Here is a 14,717-nt window from a genome sequence, read left to right as displayed (position 1 = left end):
GAATGAAATCAATTTAATCAATTTGAATACATATTTTTAATAAAAATGTATCTTTTATGATAAAATAAATCAAAATAATTAGGGCCGACAGTTTCATTTTATCATATTTCTTATCTACACAATATGTACATAAGCAAGCTTTTCGTCTCAAATAATTTCTGAACTGAGAGTTGTCAAGCAAACCGTCTGTGCCATAGCGCGCCGGTGGAAATACTGTTCCTTGTTGTTGTTGTTGTTGTCTTGTTGTTTGTTACTTTTAGAAAACAATATAAATAACTTGTAGATTGATAAAGTATCTGCCGAATTTTACTGTGAATAAATACCAACTAAAACTATTGTTTTGTGGTTTTAAAGAGGCGTTGCAAATATCTGGTGAAAATTTATTTGAAATTTGAATGTTATTGATAGTTCATGACTTTATGACATAAAAGTAGTTATAACTTTTTCTTTTAGTTATATAGGCACGATTAAATGTGATTTTCTACCAAGAAAAGCCTAAATAACTCGCAAAAATGTTCATTTATATGAGTAAGAAGGTAATTATGTTTTGTTGTCATCAAGTGTTTCTATAGTAATCATGGGATTTGTAAATTATGATCTTTAGATTTTTGTCTGTAATGTCTAATATTTTAGATTGCGATACCGAAACAATCCAATGTGTCATGCATATCATGGAACCATTCATCAGGATATATTGCAGTTGGTGGAGAAGAAGGCATGTTAAAAGTGCTCAAACTGGAATCTGGTAAGCTATCAATTCCAATAAAAACAGTAAATAACAAATTTACCTATCCTGTATTAATTTTTAATCCATTTTAATGTCTTACTTTAAAATTAGCTAAAAATAATAATAATTAAATTGAAATAGACCAGTCTACATTGCTGTAGGCGCGGACAGAAATCGCAAGATCTTATGATCTTTGGTACCTATTTAGAGAAGATAAAAAAATACTGGGTAGCATTAAGACATTAAAATAATTTAATTATCAGGTGGTGGAGGAAATCTTTCAATGAACCTAAGTTTAGAAGGACACACAGGACAGTTATGTGTGGCAATTTGGAATGAAGTTTTCCAAAAGCTTACAACTAGTGATGAACATGGTGTCATCATTGTCTGGATGTTATACAAGGTATATACAGTCCTAAATATATTTTAAATAATATTCATGAACCAGTTGAAGTAAATTAATATATTATGTTTTTCAGGGCTCTTGGTACGAGGAGATGATAAATAACAGAAACAAATCGACTGTGAGAAGTATGGCGTGGGGCTCTGACGGCCAAAAGATTTGCATTGCTTATGAAGATGGTAAGTTATGTAACTAAAAGTTCTTGAGTAACGAAAATTTTTATTTATTACCTTCAAACCTTTGTTAATTAATAGATATTTATTCTGTTTTATAGGAGCTGTTATTGTAGGGTCAGTAGATGGTTCTAGAGTTTGGGGCAAGGATATTAAAGGGCCAGGACTTGCTGCAGTACAATGGTCGCCAGATAACTCACAACTACTATTTGCTCTTTCCAATGGAGAGCTACACCTTTATGATGATCAAGGAAACTTTACTGTATGTATATAGGAAATTTAATAGGAGTTACAAAGGTTTCTCAAATCAATCAGTCAAAATAAAGAAAGAGTTTTTAAGACATTTGTATCCAAACTTTTCCAGATAGATACGACATTTTATAAACTTTGAATACAAATAAAATGCAATGCTTTGTAGATGCCTGTTGCCATACAAGGAGTATCAGGTTCAATGGAGGTAGTAACAATGGATTGGTACTCTGGTACTGTACCACCAAACAGGCCCGTCCTAGCCATATGTTACAGGAGTGGAGTTATATTATTGATGAAAAATTGCAATGAGGAAGGTAAATAAGAGAATATTGGAAATTTTACTTTTCGTTTCGCACGTCTTATTTTAGTTTAGCAGACTCTTAAGCCACATTCATTACTTGTGTTGAAGTGCACAGAATAAGTAAATATTATACAAAGATTTAAATATTGCACACTTAAACTGTGATATATAAACCTAAAACTTAGACAAAGATATCCTACCTTTTTCCGCAACAAGCAACAAGTACCTCGCTAACTGACGGTTTTTTTTTAGATAGCGTGATAATCGAAACAAACATGACAATTATTGACTGCCATTGGAACCACAATGGCACAATCATGGCAGCAGCAGGCTGTACTACTGATAAAACAAATGTCGTTCAGTTCTTTGGTGCATATGGAGAGGTGATGTTTAAACTAATATACATACTTACAAGCAATCTTGTAGGAAAAGTAAAAAAAATAGTATATAACATAAAAAATAGAACACTCTTCTCTAATAATTTCTCAAAAATCGCCACACTACATTGGTATTTGTTTTTAGCATATTCGCACTTTACGCGTACCAGGCGGTTCAATGAGAGCGTTGTCATGGGAGAAAAAGTCGTTACGTCTTGCTATCGCCATTGACTCGTTTATATATTTCGCTAATGTCAAAATGGATCATAAATATGCGTTTTACGGGAATACATTGGCTTATGTATCAAGCAGTGAAACTGTTACGTTTTGGGATACAGTAACTCATCAGGTATGTGCTAGATCATCAGCTATTTACTACAAAATAGATTTCTGTTACTCTTTTTTTCCGAATTGCGATATGTGAATCATTAGCATAATGTATTTTTACGCTAATGAAAAAGAATACACTCTGCATTGCGATTATTAGTATTATTTTTGTTTAATAGATAAAAATATTTCGTATTATTTCAGTCCTGGATTAATCATATCCCTGATGTCATAGATATGTGCGCTGTGGATGAATACTGCGTGATAGCGACTCTAGGGCAAGTTATTGTCTCAAATCAACAGGGTATTCAATGTGATGGTAAGAAATAATAATACCTGCTAGCTTTGACCTCAATTATGCGAGGACGGTGTAAGGTGTGTTACCTTCCTGTACTTATCGCATCTTAGTTAGGTACATTAAGTTTAGTCATGAATATTTGTTTATCATATCATGTTTTCTTAAAAAAACAGCTAAGGCAGTCAGCATTCCAGTAGCATACGTAACGATTAACAGCAAAGCAATAGTGGTCGCAGCCTCGAAGGAATCATTTATAATATGGAAATTCTCTACACCAACGAGACCACGTAAGTAACAAAAATTGTTAGACATTGTTATAAATACGACATTTTTGAAAGTTTGCATACCTACTTTCAATAAATTTTATTTTAGGTGCTACGGAACATTTGTATCAGGCTGATGGATCACCGGCCACGTCCAATGACGCGGGTTTTCAGGACGATACAATATGCTGTATCGCGAGTTCAGACAGTCATTTGTTAGTGGGAAGAGATTCAGGCTCCATTCTATTGTTTTCATTGGTGAATCTTAAAAAAATCACATCAATAAACATGAATTCCCGGCCCTATAAGTTAGGACTCAATTCTAACTCAAGGTGATTTGAAATTTGGTGATTAGTTGAATACCTACTAAGTTGTTTATTCGAATGCTGATCATATTTTATTTACTTGTAGCAAATTCTATGTTATCGATCAGCCCGGTTCGCTGTATTTGTTGGACACCGACATGGCAAATAATATTAGTATAGGCCAAGCTTTACGGAAAGATGTCTGGAGTGGCCTGTGGGCGTCGGACAATCCCCAGATGCTAGCAGTGGCCGAGAAAGCGAGGCTCTATGTTATGAGAGACACTGAACCCGAAGAGCCATTGACCATGCAAGGATACTTATGTAGATTTAAGGTAAGAGTAAAAACTTAAACATTTCCTAATATTTATATCTTAGTAGGCTTGTATAAAAACAACTTTTACGATGTAAAAGTAACATTCAATTCGCAAACACACTGGTCTGCAAATGAACGACCAGTGTTTTGCAAATTTTAAAAACGTGTTCGAATTGAATCAATGAATCTAGGTTACATGAACATTTGTGGGTGCCTATATTAAAATAAAATGTTATTAAAAAAAGGTTGTGTTTAATTCTCAGGAACTGGAAATCACAACGGCACTCCTGGATAATGTTGACGATAAGTGCACACCTCAGCACATCGTACGAGTCGAAGTGAAGTCTTTAAGGGATACCCGACAGCTTATTGAAAAAGTAGGATTAAAAGAAGCAGAAAACTTTATAAAAGATAACCCTCATCCACAACTCTGGTATGTTTGGTGTCTGTCTATCGCGTATAATTTATAGTTTTGTGAAAATGCCTTTTTACCTATAAGGCTGCGCTGTAAAAAATATGGGATGGTATTGCGAAAATTGTCCCAAATTGAGCTTTTTTCATTCTTGTTCATGTTTCCTAATAGTAAAAAAAATATGGGTTTTATTCACTTTTTGTCTCCAGGTTACTGCTTGCTGAAGCAGCTTTAAAAAACTTCGAATCTGAGTCCGCATTAGAAACAGCTGAAGCTGCATTTGTCAGACGCAATGATTATGCGGGAATTAAGTTTGTCTCGCGTTTGAATGCTTTGCATTCAAATGCTCTGAAAAAGGCTGAAATATTAGCTTATTTCAAAGATTTTGATGCAGCTGAAAAGATATATCATAATGAAGACAGGCGGTATGTAACGTAACTCACGATTCTCGTCAAACTGGTTGGTAAAAGAGTCATTTTTTTTTCATTAATTCCTATCATATTTCAGTGATTTGGCTATAGCTCTTCGAAAACGGCTAGGCCATTGGTTCCGTGTAGTAGAACTATTAAAAATGTCTGCAAGTACAACTGACGCACAAGTCAAGCAGGCATACAGTAACATCGGTGATTACTACATTGACAGACAAAATTGGTGAGTAAAAATGATTAACTACAAAAGCGTAGTAGGTACCCAGTATTTATATAATACAGTGTTTAGTCAAACACAGCAAAAAGTATTCCAAATTTCAGTATGAGGTGGCATTACATGGTTTAAGTTTTCCTTACCTTGCGGTAGTGTAATAAGTTTCATATTTATTTGATACAGGGCTAGTGCAGTTGAGTATTACACAATGTCAAATAACACTGACGGTTTGAAGAAATGTTATATGGCCCTCGAAGATAACGAAGCCTTATCAAAATTGTATGCAGGTTCACCAAGAAATAAGGTAGAAATATAAAGAGTACTTTACTTATTAGTTACTAGCTGTTGCCCGCGATTTCGTCCGCGTGAGCTTCGGGTATTTGTCAGTATAGAGAGAGGCAGTATGAATTAGTATGGGTTTGCCTAATGGTAAGTATTCCAATGTAAAAGTCGTTTTGGGTCGAATCTAATAAAGATTAATTAACAGAACAAAAAAGGACTTTACCCATCAGTATGTTAATAAAACTATGTACGATGAAGGCGGTCATTAGATAGGTAAACCTATGCGTCAATAATGATTAAGTAAGCTACATCACATTTACAGGAGGTCGGGTTAGCAAAACAAAGCGCTCTAGAGGACATCAATGACAGCGTCAGCTTAGTGCCATCAATACATGGTATAATGCAGTTGAAGGAAAATGGTAGACTGACTCAAGCAGCAGAGATGGCATTTCAGGTGAGAAGTTTTATAAAAATAAAGTCAATTTTTAAGCTGTAATTAAAAATGTAGGTAATGTACGTTTTTGTGACCTTTTTAGGGTTCTGTAGCCAAAGCACAAAAATAGAACCCTATTTCTGAAGTTCCGTTGTCTGTTTGTCCACTAAACAGTTGAAATTGTGACAGATTTATTTGTAGTGTCGCTATAACAACAATTACTAAAAGTAAGTCAAAGTGAAACTATTTATTAGTGTGCTTTTTGGTGATACTATAGGTCTTATGGTTAATTTATAGTGACTCAAAAAAGGCATACACTATTTAATAGTAAAAATCGAAGTTTAACTACGAATCCTACGGTAATATATATTCGTAGATTATCACCCAGTCGATTTTAGCTTATTTGTACAGAACCCTCAGTATCGTGAGTCCGACTGGCACTTGACCGTTTTCTTGATATCAATTAAACTTATTTTTCAGTTAGCTAACATAGAGGCTTCCAAGAAGGCTTCACCACTGAAGATTAAGAAAATGTATATTCTAGCCGGTCATTTGTATTCTCAAAGTTCTCTCGGTAAGTTGTAGATTGTATATTCTTCATATAATGTTTAGCTTTACTCTTATAAAAATGTAAACGGTTAGTAATGTAAGTTAATTTGAGAATGGTGAGTGTCTTCAGATAAGCGCCCGGAAGAGGTGTTTCTCTCCCTCGCTAATTTAAAGACACTTTTTATCATATTTTTAGTTATCTTCAAAAGAAATACCTATAGCAGCTTCCAGTCATTTACGCTTTTGTTTGGCTTTTGCACTTTTCCAATTACTTAAATCGTTTGACCGTGTGTCAGAGGGTGGTCGCGGGCGGGAGGCGGCGCGCTGCTGGCGGGCGGCGGCGGCGGCGCACTGGGCGGGCGCGGCGGCGGCCGGGGCCCGCGCCCGGCCCCCGCGCGCTCACGCCGCGCTCAGGCACGCCGCCCGCCTCGCCGCGCACCACCACCTGCTGCACCCGGCGCAGCACACGCAGGTCAGCTCGATACCTACTGCGAGCCTAGACAATGTTAGGATAGGTTAGATAGCGCTCCTCTCTGCCGTAGTTGCCTCTATGAGTTCGAGCGAAGAATCTTGGAGCGCCGTCATTAATTTTTGCGAAGAAGTGATGGCGCTCAATGAGAGCGCAGAGAGAACACGGGAGAGAAGTGACCATCCTCTACGCACCGACGAGCAAGGGGCAGAAGAAGGGCAAAATTTGCCCTTCTCCAGCCACCATGATTAGCCTCGGACAGCAGTCTTGGGGAAGACTGCTGTACTGCACCTGGGCAAGGACGGCGCGCCTCTTAAAGCGATGAGGAAGACACTGCTCTTCCTCTCAACGATGATGTAGCTCTTTTAGGAGCTTCCATGTCGGGGTTCGCGGTAGACTGCGAAAGCGTTCGGCGGCGCTTGGCCCCCGACTAAAGGAAGCGGGAAGCATTCCAGTGGTTTTAGCCGGTAGGAGTCCGGCACACCCCTTCGCCTTCCCCTTGGGGAAGGATGTCCGAGAGGATTTCCACTGGACAAAAAAAAAAATAGGTTAGATAGCGGATAGCGCTCAGCGTTAGCCCTCAGAGAAATGCAACCAGACTTGGAGTATGCTAACAGCCCACAACTAGATGGCTTTTCCTTCCGGTCCAGCAAGACCAAGAGCAAATAGCAAACAAGTCAACTTTTGAAATTTAGCTAAATAGAATTTCGACGTAAACTCACCGAATGTAAGGGCTTGTTGATTATGCTTATGGATAAGTGCCTAGCATTGGCACAGTAAAAGCAGGTAGCTGTCTACTATTATAGCCCATTCTCCTTCTGGCTTGTCTTGAATTTGTATATTTCAAGATAATTACCTATGTGTTGAATAAGGCATAATTTTTAACATTTTCAGATTTGGTGTACCATAGCCTCAATAGCAATTCAAGCTCGGGCATTTGAATTGTGTTCAAAGGCCTTGATTAAATTGGAAGCTATAGATGTAAGATATATGTTTATTTAATATAAAAGTAATCAATCTTTAATGATTACGTATACGTCCCAGGCCTGGGCCCCAATTCTGCTATTTACAACGGCCGATGAATGAATGAAATTTGTCTTAAAATGATAATTTTCGTATTCTCTTAACTTCCAATTATTGTATTGGCAAAATGTTTAAGACAATAGGAAAAATTTCAAATTTAATTCAATTGCCATTCATTCATCAGCCATTGTAAAATAGCAGAATCGGGCACTGTTCCCTTATAGAGAATTCGAGCATTGATAACCACACTTGCTCATTGCAGGCTGACGATTTCAGATAATAGGCATCCTGATTTCCAAAAGTTGTTTTTCTTCACAGTTTTGTCAGTGATGTCTCGAAAGATTAAGCAAATACATGTAACTTTGAAAAAGCCACATTGATAAATTCGATTTTTTGTTTGCAGCCTGACACATTTGAAAATTTGGCCATAGAAATATTTACAAGGTATAAACCCAAAGACGCAAAAGGGAACAAGGTCGAATGTCCCAATTGCGATGCTAGTATGCCGGAGTGGTAAGGACATCGTTTGTTTCTTTTTTCTGTTCAATTGTTTTAATTATTTTAAAATGGAATGATAACATCTATTAACATAAAATATTGTTTGCTGAAATCGTGATGGCTTATAATTTTAGAACTTGTTGTTCCTGTATTTCATGTTTTTATTAATGTTAGGATGACGACCTGTCCCGGATGCACGAGCCAATTCCCCGAGTGCGCGGTGTCCGGACGCGCGCTAGTGGCCCCGCACACCGTGTGGACGTGCGGCACCTGCGGAGCACGCGCTCAGCAACACGAACTAGTATTACGACATTCGTGCCCTATGTGTCATGCCCAACTTTCGTAATCATCAAAGTTGACCCTTTTTCTGTCAGTCTATGAAATCAATACATACATTAGGTTCATTGAAATTGACGAAATAAGGTGTACAATTATATTTGCACATCAAATTGGAAGAAACTGTTATTTAACTTATTCGTATTTAATTATTCACATTTCGCTTCTCAAAAGGAATACCTATATCAATGAAGTTTCTTTATAATATGACTTTATTTTCCTGAATACAGTTAATGATCTCATAAATTCACATCCACTCTACATACATTGAGTAAATATCACAATTTGTGTAAAACTACGATACTCACTGTAATCAGTTGATATGATAACAAATAATTCCCACCGATATGATATCTCATGAGTTATTCTTCTCTATCAAATGCAAGTCTCAGAAAGCAAAATTAGAATTTTTATTATTTATTCTGTAACACCTGTTAAAGTGGGTGAAATGCTGTCACGAAGCCAATAAATGTCAACTTTTTTCCGAGAAATGTCATACATATATTATAAGTCTATGTCATTGAATGCATTCAATGTTACTGTGATAAAACTATCTCCGTCCAATAAAATAAATTATTTGTAGTCCTTACTTATTTCTTTAAAAGTAGTTTAGATAAGGTTAATTATAATTTATTAGTTACTGAAAGACAAATTTGTGTAACCTAAATCTTTATTTAATTAAATAGGGTTTTACAAATAAAGAACTTGTTTTTTCTTTATTCATTATTGAAAATTATCATCCTGACTAGATAAATAAGCATGTGTTTGTATGATAATTTTGATCAATTTATTAAGAACATAATAGATAATTATTTATCCATTGAATGTTAATGATCTTCATAACATAATTATTTATTTATTCAGAAGTGAAAGTAATAATTTTAAAGTTTATTAAGAAAAATGCAATAGTTGATTACAACAACACAACATCGTTAGAACATACATTTTGTATTTGACAACATAATATATAATTCATTAGATAACATACTAACTTCCCTTCTCATCGAAATTCTTAAAAGAATCTCATATCCATAAAAATTCATAGCTCGCAGTGAGTCATGTTTGGACAAGTTTGAATTTAATTTGTACAAATATTTCACCCTATTAATCAAAACCACAGTCCCATTCAAAATCTATTGCAACAAATTACATTGAAAATATTATTGTGCAAAATTAGTATTAGGTAGGTCCATTTTTGAGAACTGTAATGTATTGTCAATGATTTGAAACAATTCTGGTGGCTGTGGAATCCTTCCTGTCTCAAGTTTAGACCACAATGGAATGTTGTTCAGAGATATTTCAAATGCACCCGATGATACTAACTGGCCTTCAATCATATTAGCTAAAAAGAACATCATCATGCAAGCATAAAGTTTGTTCTCAAGACACCAACTCCACCATGCAGGCTGAGGCTTATTCAGCCATGCAAATATATTCACTCCACTTAGTATGCACATGATCAGGATCATCTTGCCAAAACCCTAAAACATTATAATTATATAGAATCATAAACCTACAAAATACCTAGTTTCAATTGTTTTTTTCAGATACTGGCTTTGACTCAAATAAGGTTTTTTAATTATTTTCCTCATTGATTATCCAAGAACTCACTCAAAGAGTTCATACACAGTGTTATTTGCTTACATTTAATTTAATTATTCAATGGTATCCGAAAACACATTGGCTTAAGATACTGTTAATTTAATTATTATTAAGATATAGAACTCTAGCGGAACTTCCTAGATACTCATATTCAAAGGGTTTCATTTATTTATTTCAGATCAATAAAGTCGTCACAGATAATTTAGGTCTAATACTTACGATTAATCTAGATAAATACATATTTAGGCCAGGTGGATCATAGTTTGCTCCTATAACAGATATCTCAGGATATTTCTGTTGTATGATTCCTGCATAATCTTCAAATACTTTTCTATAACCGCAAGAATAACTGAAAGCAAATTTAATATAAATAATAAAATTAGATAGAACAATAACTCCATAACTGTGATAAATAAATTATTGTAACCTTACCAGTAATAAATGTTCATAATATGACCTACTCCTTGTCCAATTTTAGTAATGCTTTCGGCATCATTTTCACTCGCTTGTGCATAATTATCATTCGATAAAACAATACATGTAATAACTATAGTGAGAAAACTTAATGAAATACAGAAATTAGTTGAAAAAGACATCATCATCGAATCTACACAATATGAAACTAACGTTTCGAACTTATTTTATGTGACTTTCGCACAACAATAATTGTAGCACATTTAACAACAGAACGTTAGTATATGATGATGATTAAACAATAATAAATTTATCAGTAAGCACAATAACACACTGACTGATAGTAGACGTACGAAGCGAACTCGAACGACGAAGAGTTAAATTAGTCAGGCAGTGAATTGATAGAGTTGAATTCTCTATTACACTCGGTAATCTGTACCGAGATTGAAATACTTGTCTATGGAATATGAATCCTAATGAGATATCTGCTCGTGAGCATGAGTCAATTCTCATGCGTCGATCTAGGATAAAGAAAATGAATTTTAATCAATAACCATAAAACACCAACAACAACAAACAACAAAGGATGTAATAAAGTGAATTCATTTGATAAACCGAGGGCTTTTTTAAAATATATATTGAGTTTATCATCAAGGCTGTTTTTATTCATAATTTAAAGAAACGCTGTTTTGTACATTAATCTTCGCTGTGGATCAGTGGATGTAACTTGTGAGGTAACCCTATTTTTTGAGTTAATATTATTTTTAATAGAACTTTATTAATAGATAATTTATTTTTAATTTTAAGAATAATAATACTATAATATTATACCAGATTGTACACGTCCCAAAGGCGGACAAATTCCTCCTCTAAGGATTGAGCATTGATTATAACCATGCTAGCTTACTGGGGGTCTAAGGTTTCAGGTTAAAAAAAAATCTGTCCTTCGCTGTTTGTTGCAATAATTAAGAAATTTTGCATAACTTTGAAAAAGTAACTTTGCTTTAGTTAGGATCGAACTTGCACGTCATGCATTCAAGCCATTGTAAAGCCATCATAGCTTCGCGCGGAATCAGGAGCGCAAAAATTGGTTGCATCTATTTCGGAATTTACAATAATCTAAACAGAATTTAAAAAACACAATAATATGTGTAATCTGTGGATGATAATGAAGTGTCATTAATGTCAATCTACGCATGAGTTGACAGTATTTATTATTGACATTGAACACACTGACTCTCAGTGATCGGTTCATTATTTTGCTTTTATTATAGTAAATGCTGCTCTGTTAGTAATTAAATTGTGTAAACATTATGTCACACAATCACTGCCATGGTCATCATGACCATGACCATAGTAGCGCTGAAGAAATTGGAATTCAATATAACCTTTATGAAAAAATTGATAAAGAAAATCTAGAATGTTTAAATGAAAGTGTGGAAGGGTCTGGTAAAACTGTATTTAAGCCCTGGGACAAAAGACTTGACAGAACTCACGTAAGTGGTCTTCTTTATAACTGATTATACTTTATTTCCTCTACAAAGTTTTCAAATGTGCTGCAAATTTGATACCAAGTAATATAAACAAATAATTTCAGTTTGTTGAAAGTGATGCTGATGAGGAATTGCTATTTAACATACCTTTCACTGGAAATGTAAAATTAAAGGGTATCAAAATTTCTTCTGAAGACACAGATTCTCATCCTGCAAAGTTAAGATTGTGAGTATAATATTTTTGTACTTGTTCTAATAGGGATATTAGAATGTTTTCTATGTTTTCTTATAAAATACTATTATACTACAAGTTATTATATATTATTGTAATATTTTAGGTTTAAAAACAAACCCAACATGACCTTTGATGATGTATCAATGGAACCGGATCAAGTTTTTGAACTTCAAAAAGATAGTGAAGGTGTTCTAGAATATTCCCCAAAGTAAGTCTACTGTAGTTTTTTTATGATATTATTTATAAGAATATTGTTAGTCTTACTGCTAGGCTATCACTAGCATAGTGGTAAATTGGTCAGGAAATTATTATAACCGACTCTGAAATGTAACAACTTGTTTTTTTTTTCAGAATTGTCACCTTTTCTTCAGTCTCTCACTTAACAATGCATTTTCCTGCTAATTTTGGAGCTGAAAAAACTAAAATAGACTATATAGGTTTGAAAGGGGAATGGACTCCGGGCCATAGGCATGGTGTGACAATCTGTACATATGAAGTTAGGCCAAACCTTGATGATCATAAATTAAAAAATACTGATTCTGTATCTAAGCAAATTGAATAGGTGGCCTTAATTTATGATTACTTGTGATTTCAAAATGAGTATCAGGTATTTTAAGTGTTTGGAATAGCTTGCATTTACAAAAAAACTGTATAAATATAATATTTAACTTTCTTATTATTTATTTTTTTACTACCTATTCAAGTACCTGTAGGTCAACTAATGCTATCTTATTACAATACATGGACTATTTATAATAATATGTTTAATGAAGCTATAAATATATTACCTTATTAACTTATCCTTATTAACAAAATGAAGTTTTTATTAAAGATCTAACCATCCATAGTATTAAAGATACATATGTGTGACCCCTTGTTTAACTATGGACTATCTTTGACATCACATCATTTTAGAACATAAATTATGCATAATTATAATTAGCAGTTGCACTTGATTTATTCCGTGTGCTTATAAAGGTATAAGGCAGAAATTTTAATTTAGTGAAATAGTTTAAAGTAGTTGCAAAATGGATGTTAAAAACCCGTTACATAACACTCGAAATGACAATGCTCGGTTTAACTGATACCTGATAGACCTGGTTTTGTAATTTGAACACTTTTTATACCTGCCATAACTCCACTACCATAATAATTTAGGAACTGTTGGTCTTGGTTCAAACTAGTTGTGAAGCATATTTTTGTAATAAGACTGATGGCCTTTTTCAAATGGCAAGGTGCAAGCCTCACACGTTTAACCCATTCGCTGCCGATCTAAAGAGTAACAATATTACCCAGTTGCCTCCATACTGTACTATGCAGCCCGCCCATCGGCGGTCCATATCTTAATTATGTATTTTTGCCCGCCCATTGGCGTTTTCGGCATGAAGCTGCAAATTCCGACATGAATCGTTTGATATCGCATCCAAAAAAATCCTAGAAAGTGCTATTAATTTGACTTAAGATAACGCGAACGCATAATATAAGCCTTTATTGCTTTTAACGCCAGCCCTTTGTTTTGGCCCGACCGGCTGTCTGGGACGGTTTAGGCCAAAATAAACCCTGCCGAAGGGTTTTTTTTAAGTAAGAGACGTTCCAAATGTTTTATCTTAGTATTTTTTCACAACTTAATCAGAACTTTCTGTTGATCAATGTTTCGAAGGTTTTACACCTTCATGTGAAATAGATGATAACACTTTATTTTTATACACGAAATTCATGCTTAAGAAGTAGCGAGCAGAGAAGTTTTTACATAACTTAATAATAGCCGATAGTCGTACTTATATTTACAAAAGTTTGGGACCTCTGACATAAAATCTTGCGGTTCGCCCAACGGCGGGCTCGGCATGACAGTTTGGAATTGCCTTTTTTCAAAACTTCAAATATCAGCAGGCCATTTGAGTTGCAAATCAATATTAATAAAACAAATCATTACACATTATCTCATTACTTTCTGACGTTATTTCGTAAAGTTATTGCAGTTTAAAATCAAACCGCCCATGGGCGGTCTCGGCGTGAAAGTTAAAAAATTTTGCCCGCCGATGGGCGGGCTCGGCACTAAATGGGTTAAGGCGTAATTTAAACATTTTAGTTCACTTTTTGCATTGCAAAGTTGTAGAAATTACTTTTATACCGATTTTATGTTTCCGTGGGATCATTTTGTTTCATGCACGCGAGCAACAACTAGATTACAATAACACAATCGTGAACTTTTTCATATGTCTATATATACACAATCAATTTCTGTTTCAATCGAATTGAAACTGAATTTGTACTTAAGAACCATCTACTAAGCCTAACTCTAGTGCACAAATAAGCGCTAGTTTCGAGAACTAGCGCTAATTCATGTAGGTAAGGGCAGAAGTTGGAACTTCGCTCGATTGACATATGACGTCGCTGATAACACTGGATCGGGAGTGATATGAGGATTCGAATGACGTTACTGCGATGCACGCTATTTCGAAAAAAAAAAGAGTTGTACGCCAGTTCAAAACACATTAAGGCGAAAACGTCAAAAAGTCTTCGCATCGAAATTCATTGTTGCGAATAGCATATTCGCATCTGAATTTGTCTTGGTAATCATTGGGTCGCA

The 14,717-nt window shown here is 34.8% G+C and overlaps 3 protein-coding genes across 5 annotated transcripts; 2 read left to right on the top strand and 1 right to left on the bottom strand.

Annotated features, from left to right (window-relative positions):
• The first annotated feature begins 91 nt into the window (after window positions 1-91).
• Window positions 92-8,556, top strand: LOC113501213 (WD repeat-containing protein 35). 3 transcript variants are annotated; one of them, XM_026882283.1, is made up of 23 exons: window positions 92-372; window positions 462-536; window positions 634-745; window positions 991-1,130; window positions 1,207-1,309; window positions 1,405-1,565; window positions 1,722-1,869; window positions 2,109-2,239; window positions 2,379-2,582; window positions 2,765-2,879; window positions 3,032-3,145; window positions 3,231-3,453; window positions 3,533-3,758; window positions 4,003-4,172; window positions 4,361-4,576; window positions 4,659-4,802; window positions 4,977-5,097; window positions 5,398-5,529; window positions 5,989-6,082; window positions 6,354-6,529; window positions 7,421-7,507; window positions 7,953-8,062; window positions 8,222-8,556. In XM_026882283.1, exons 2-23 carry the CDS (start codon window positions 513-515, stop codon window positions 8,391-8,393), a joined length of 3,123 nt encoding a protein of 1,040 aa, XP_026738084.1. In that variant the 5' UTR covers window positions 92-372; window positions 462-512; the 3' UTR covers window positions 8,394-8,556. The 3 variants fall into 3 exon arrangements, with proteins under 3 accessions (XP_026738084.1, XP_026738083.1, XP_026738085.1); XM_026882282.1 differs by having other exon boundaries at window positions 454-536; XM_026882284.1 differs by lacking the exons at window positions 6,354-6,529; window positions 8,222-8,556 and having other exon boundaries at window positions 92-536; window positions 7,953-8,036.
• Window positions 8,557-9,109: 553 nt separating this feature from the next.
• LOC113501215 (thioredoxin reductase-like selenoprotein T homolog CG3887) lies at window positions 9,110-10,782 on the bottom strand. Its single transcript, XM_026882285.1, has 3 exons — window positions 10,418-10,782; window positions 10,205-10,334; window positions 9,110-9,864 (listed from the first exon to the last, which is right to left on the bottom strand). Exons 1-3 carry the CDS (start codon window positions 10,585-10,587, stop codon window positions 9,544-9,546), a joined length of 621 nt encoding a protein of 206 aa, XP_026738086.1. The 5' UTR covers window positions 10,588-10,782; the 3' UTR covers window positions 9,110-9,543.
• An 815-nt stretch (window positions 10,783-11,597) lies between these two features.
• On the top strand, window positions 11,598-12,925 carry LOC113501212 (PITH domain-containing protein GA19395). The gene is made up of 4 exons (XM_026882281.1): window positions 11,598-11,895; window positions 11,997-12,118; window positions 12,231-12,335; window positions 12,479-12,925. The coding sequence occupies exons 1-4, from the start codon at window positions 11,713-11,715 to the stop codon at window positions 12,687-12,689; spliced, it is 621 nt and encodes a 206-aa protein (XP_026738082.1). The 5' UTR covers window positions 11,598-11,712; the 3' UTR covers window positions 12,690-12,925.
• The last annotated feature ends 1,792 nt before the right edge of the window (window positions 12,926-14,717 follow it).

This window comes from Trichoplusia ni, chromosome 15 (genome assembly GCF_003590095.1).
Source record: "Trichoplusia ni isolate ovarian cell line Hi5 chromosome 15, tn1, whole genome shotgun sequence".
Lineage (NCBI taxonomy): Eukaryota > Metazoa > Arthropoda > Insecta > Lepidoptera > Noctuidae > Trichoplusia > Trichoplusia ni.
This window is presented reverse-complemented; position numbering and strand designations above follow the sequence as displayed.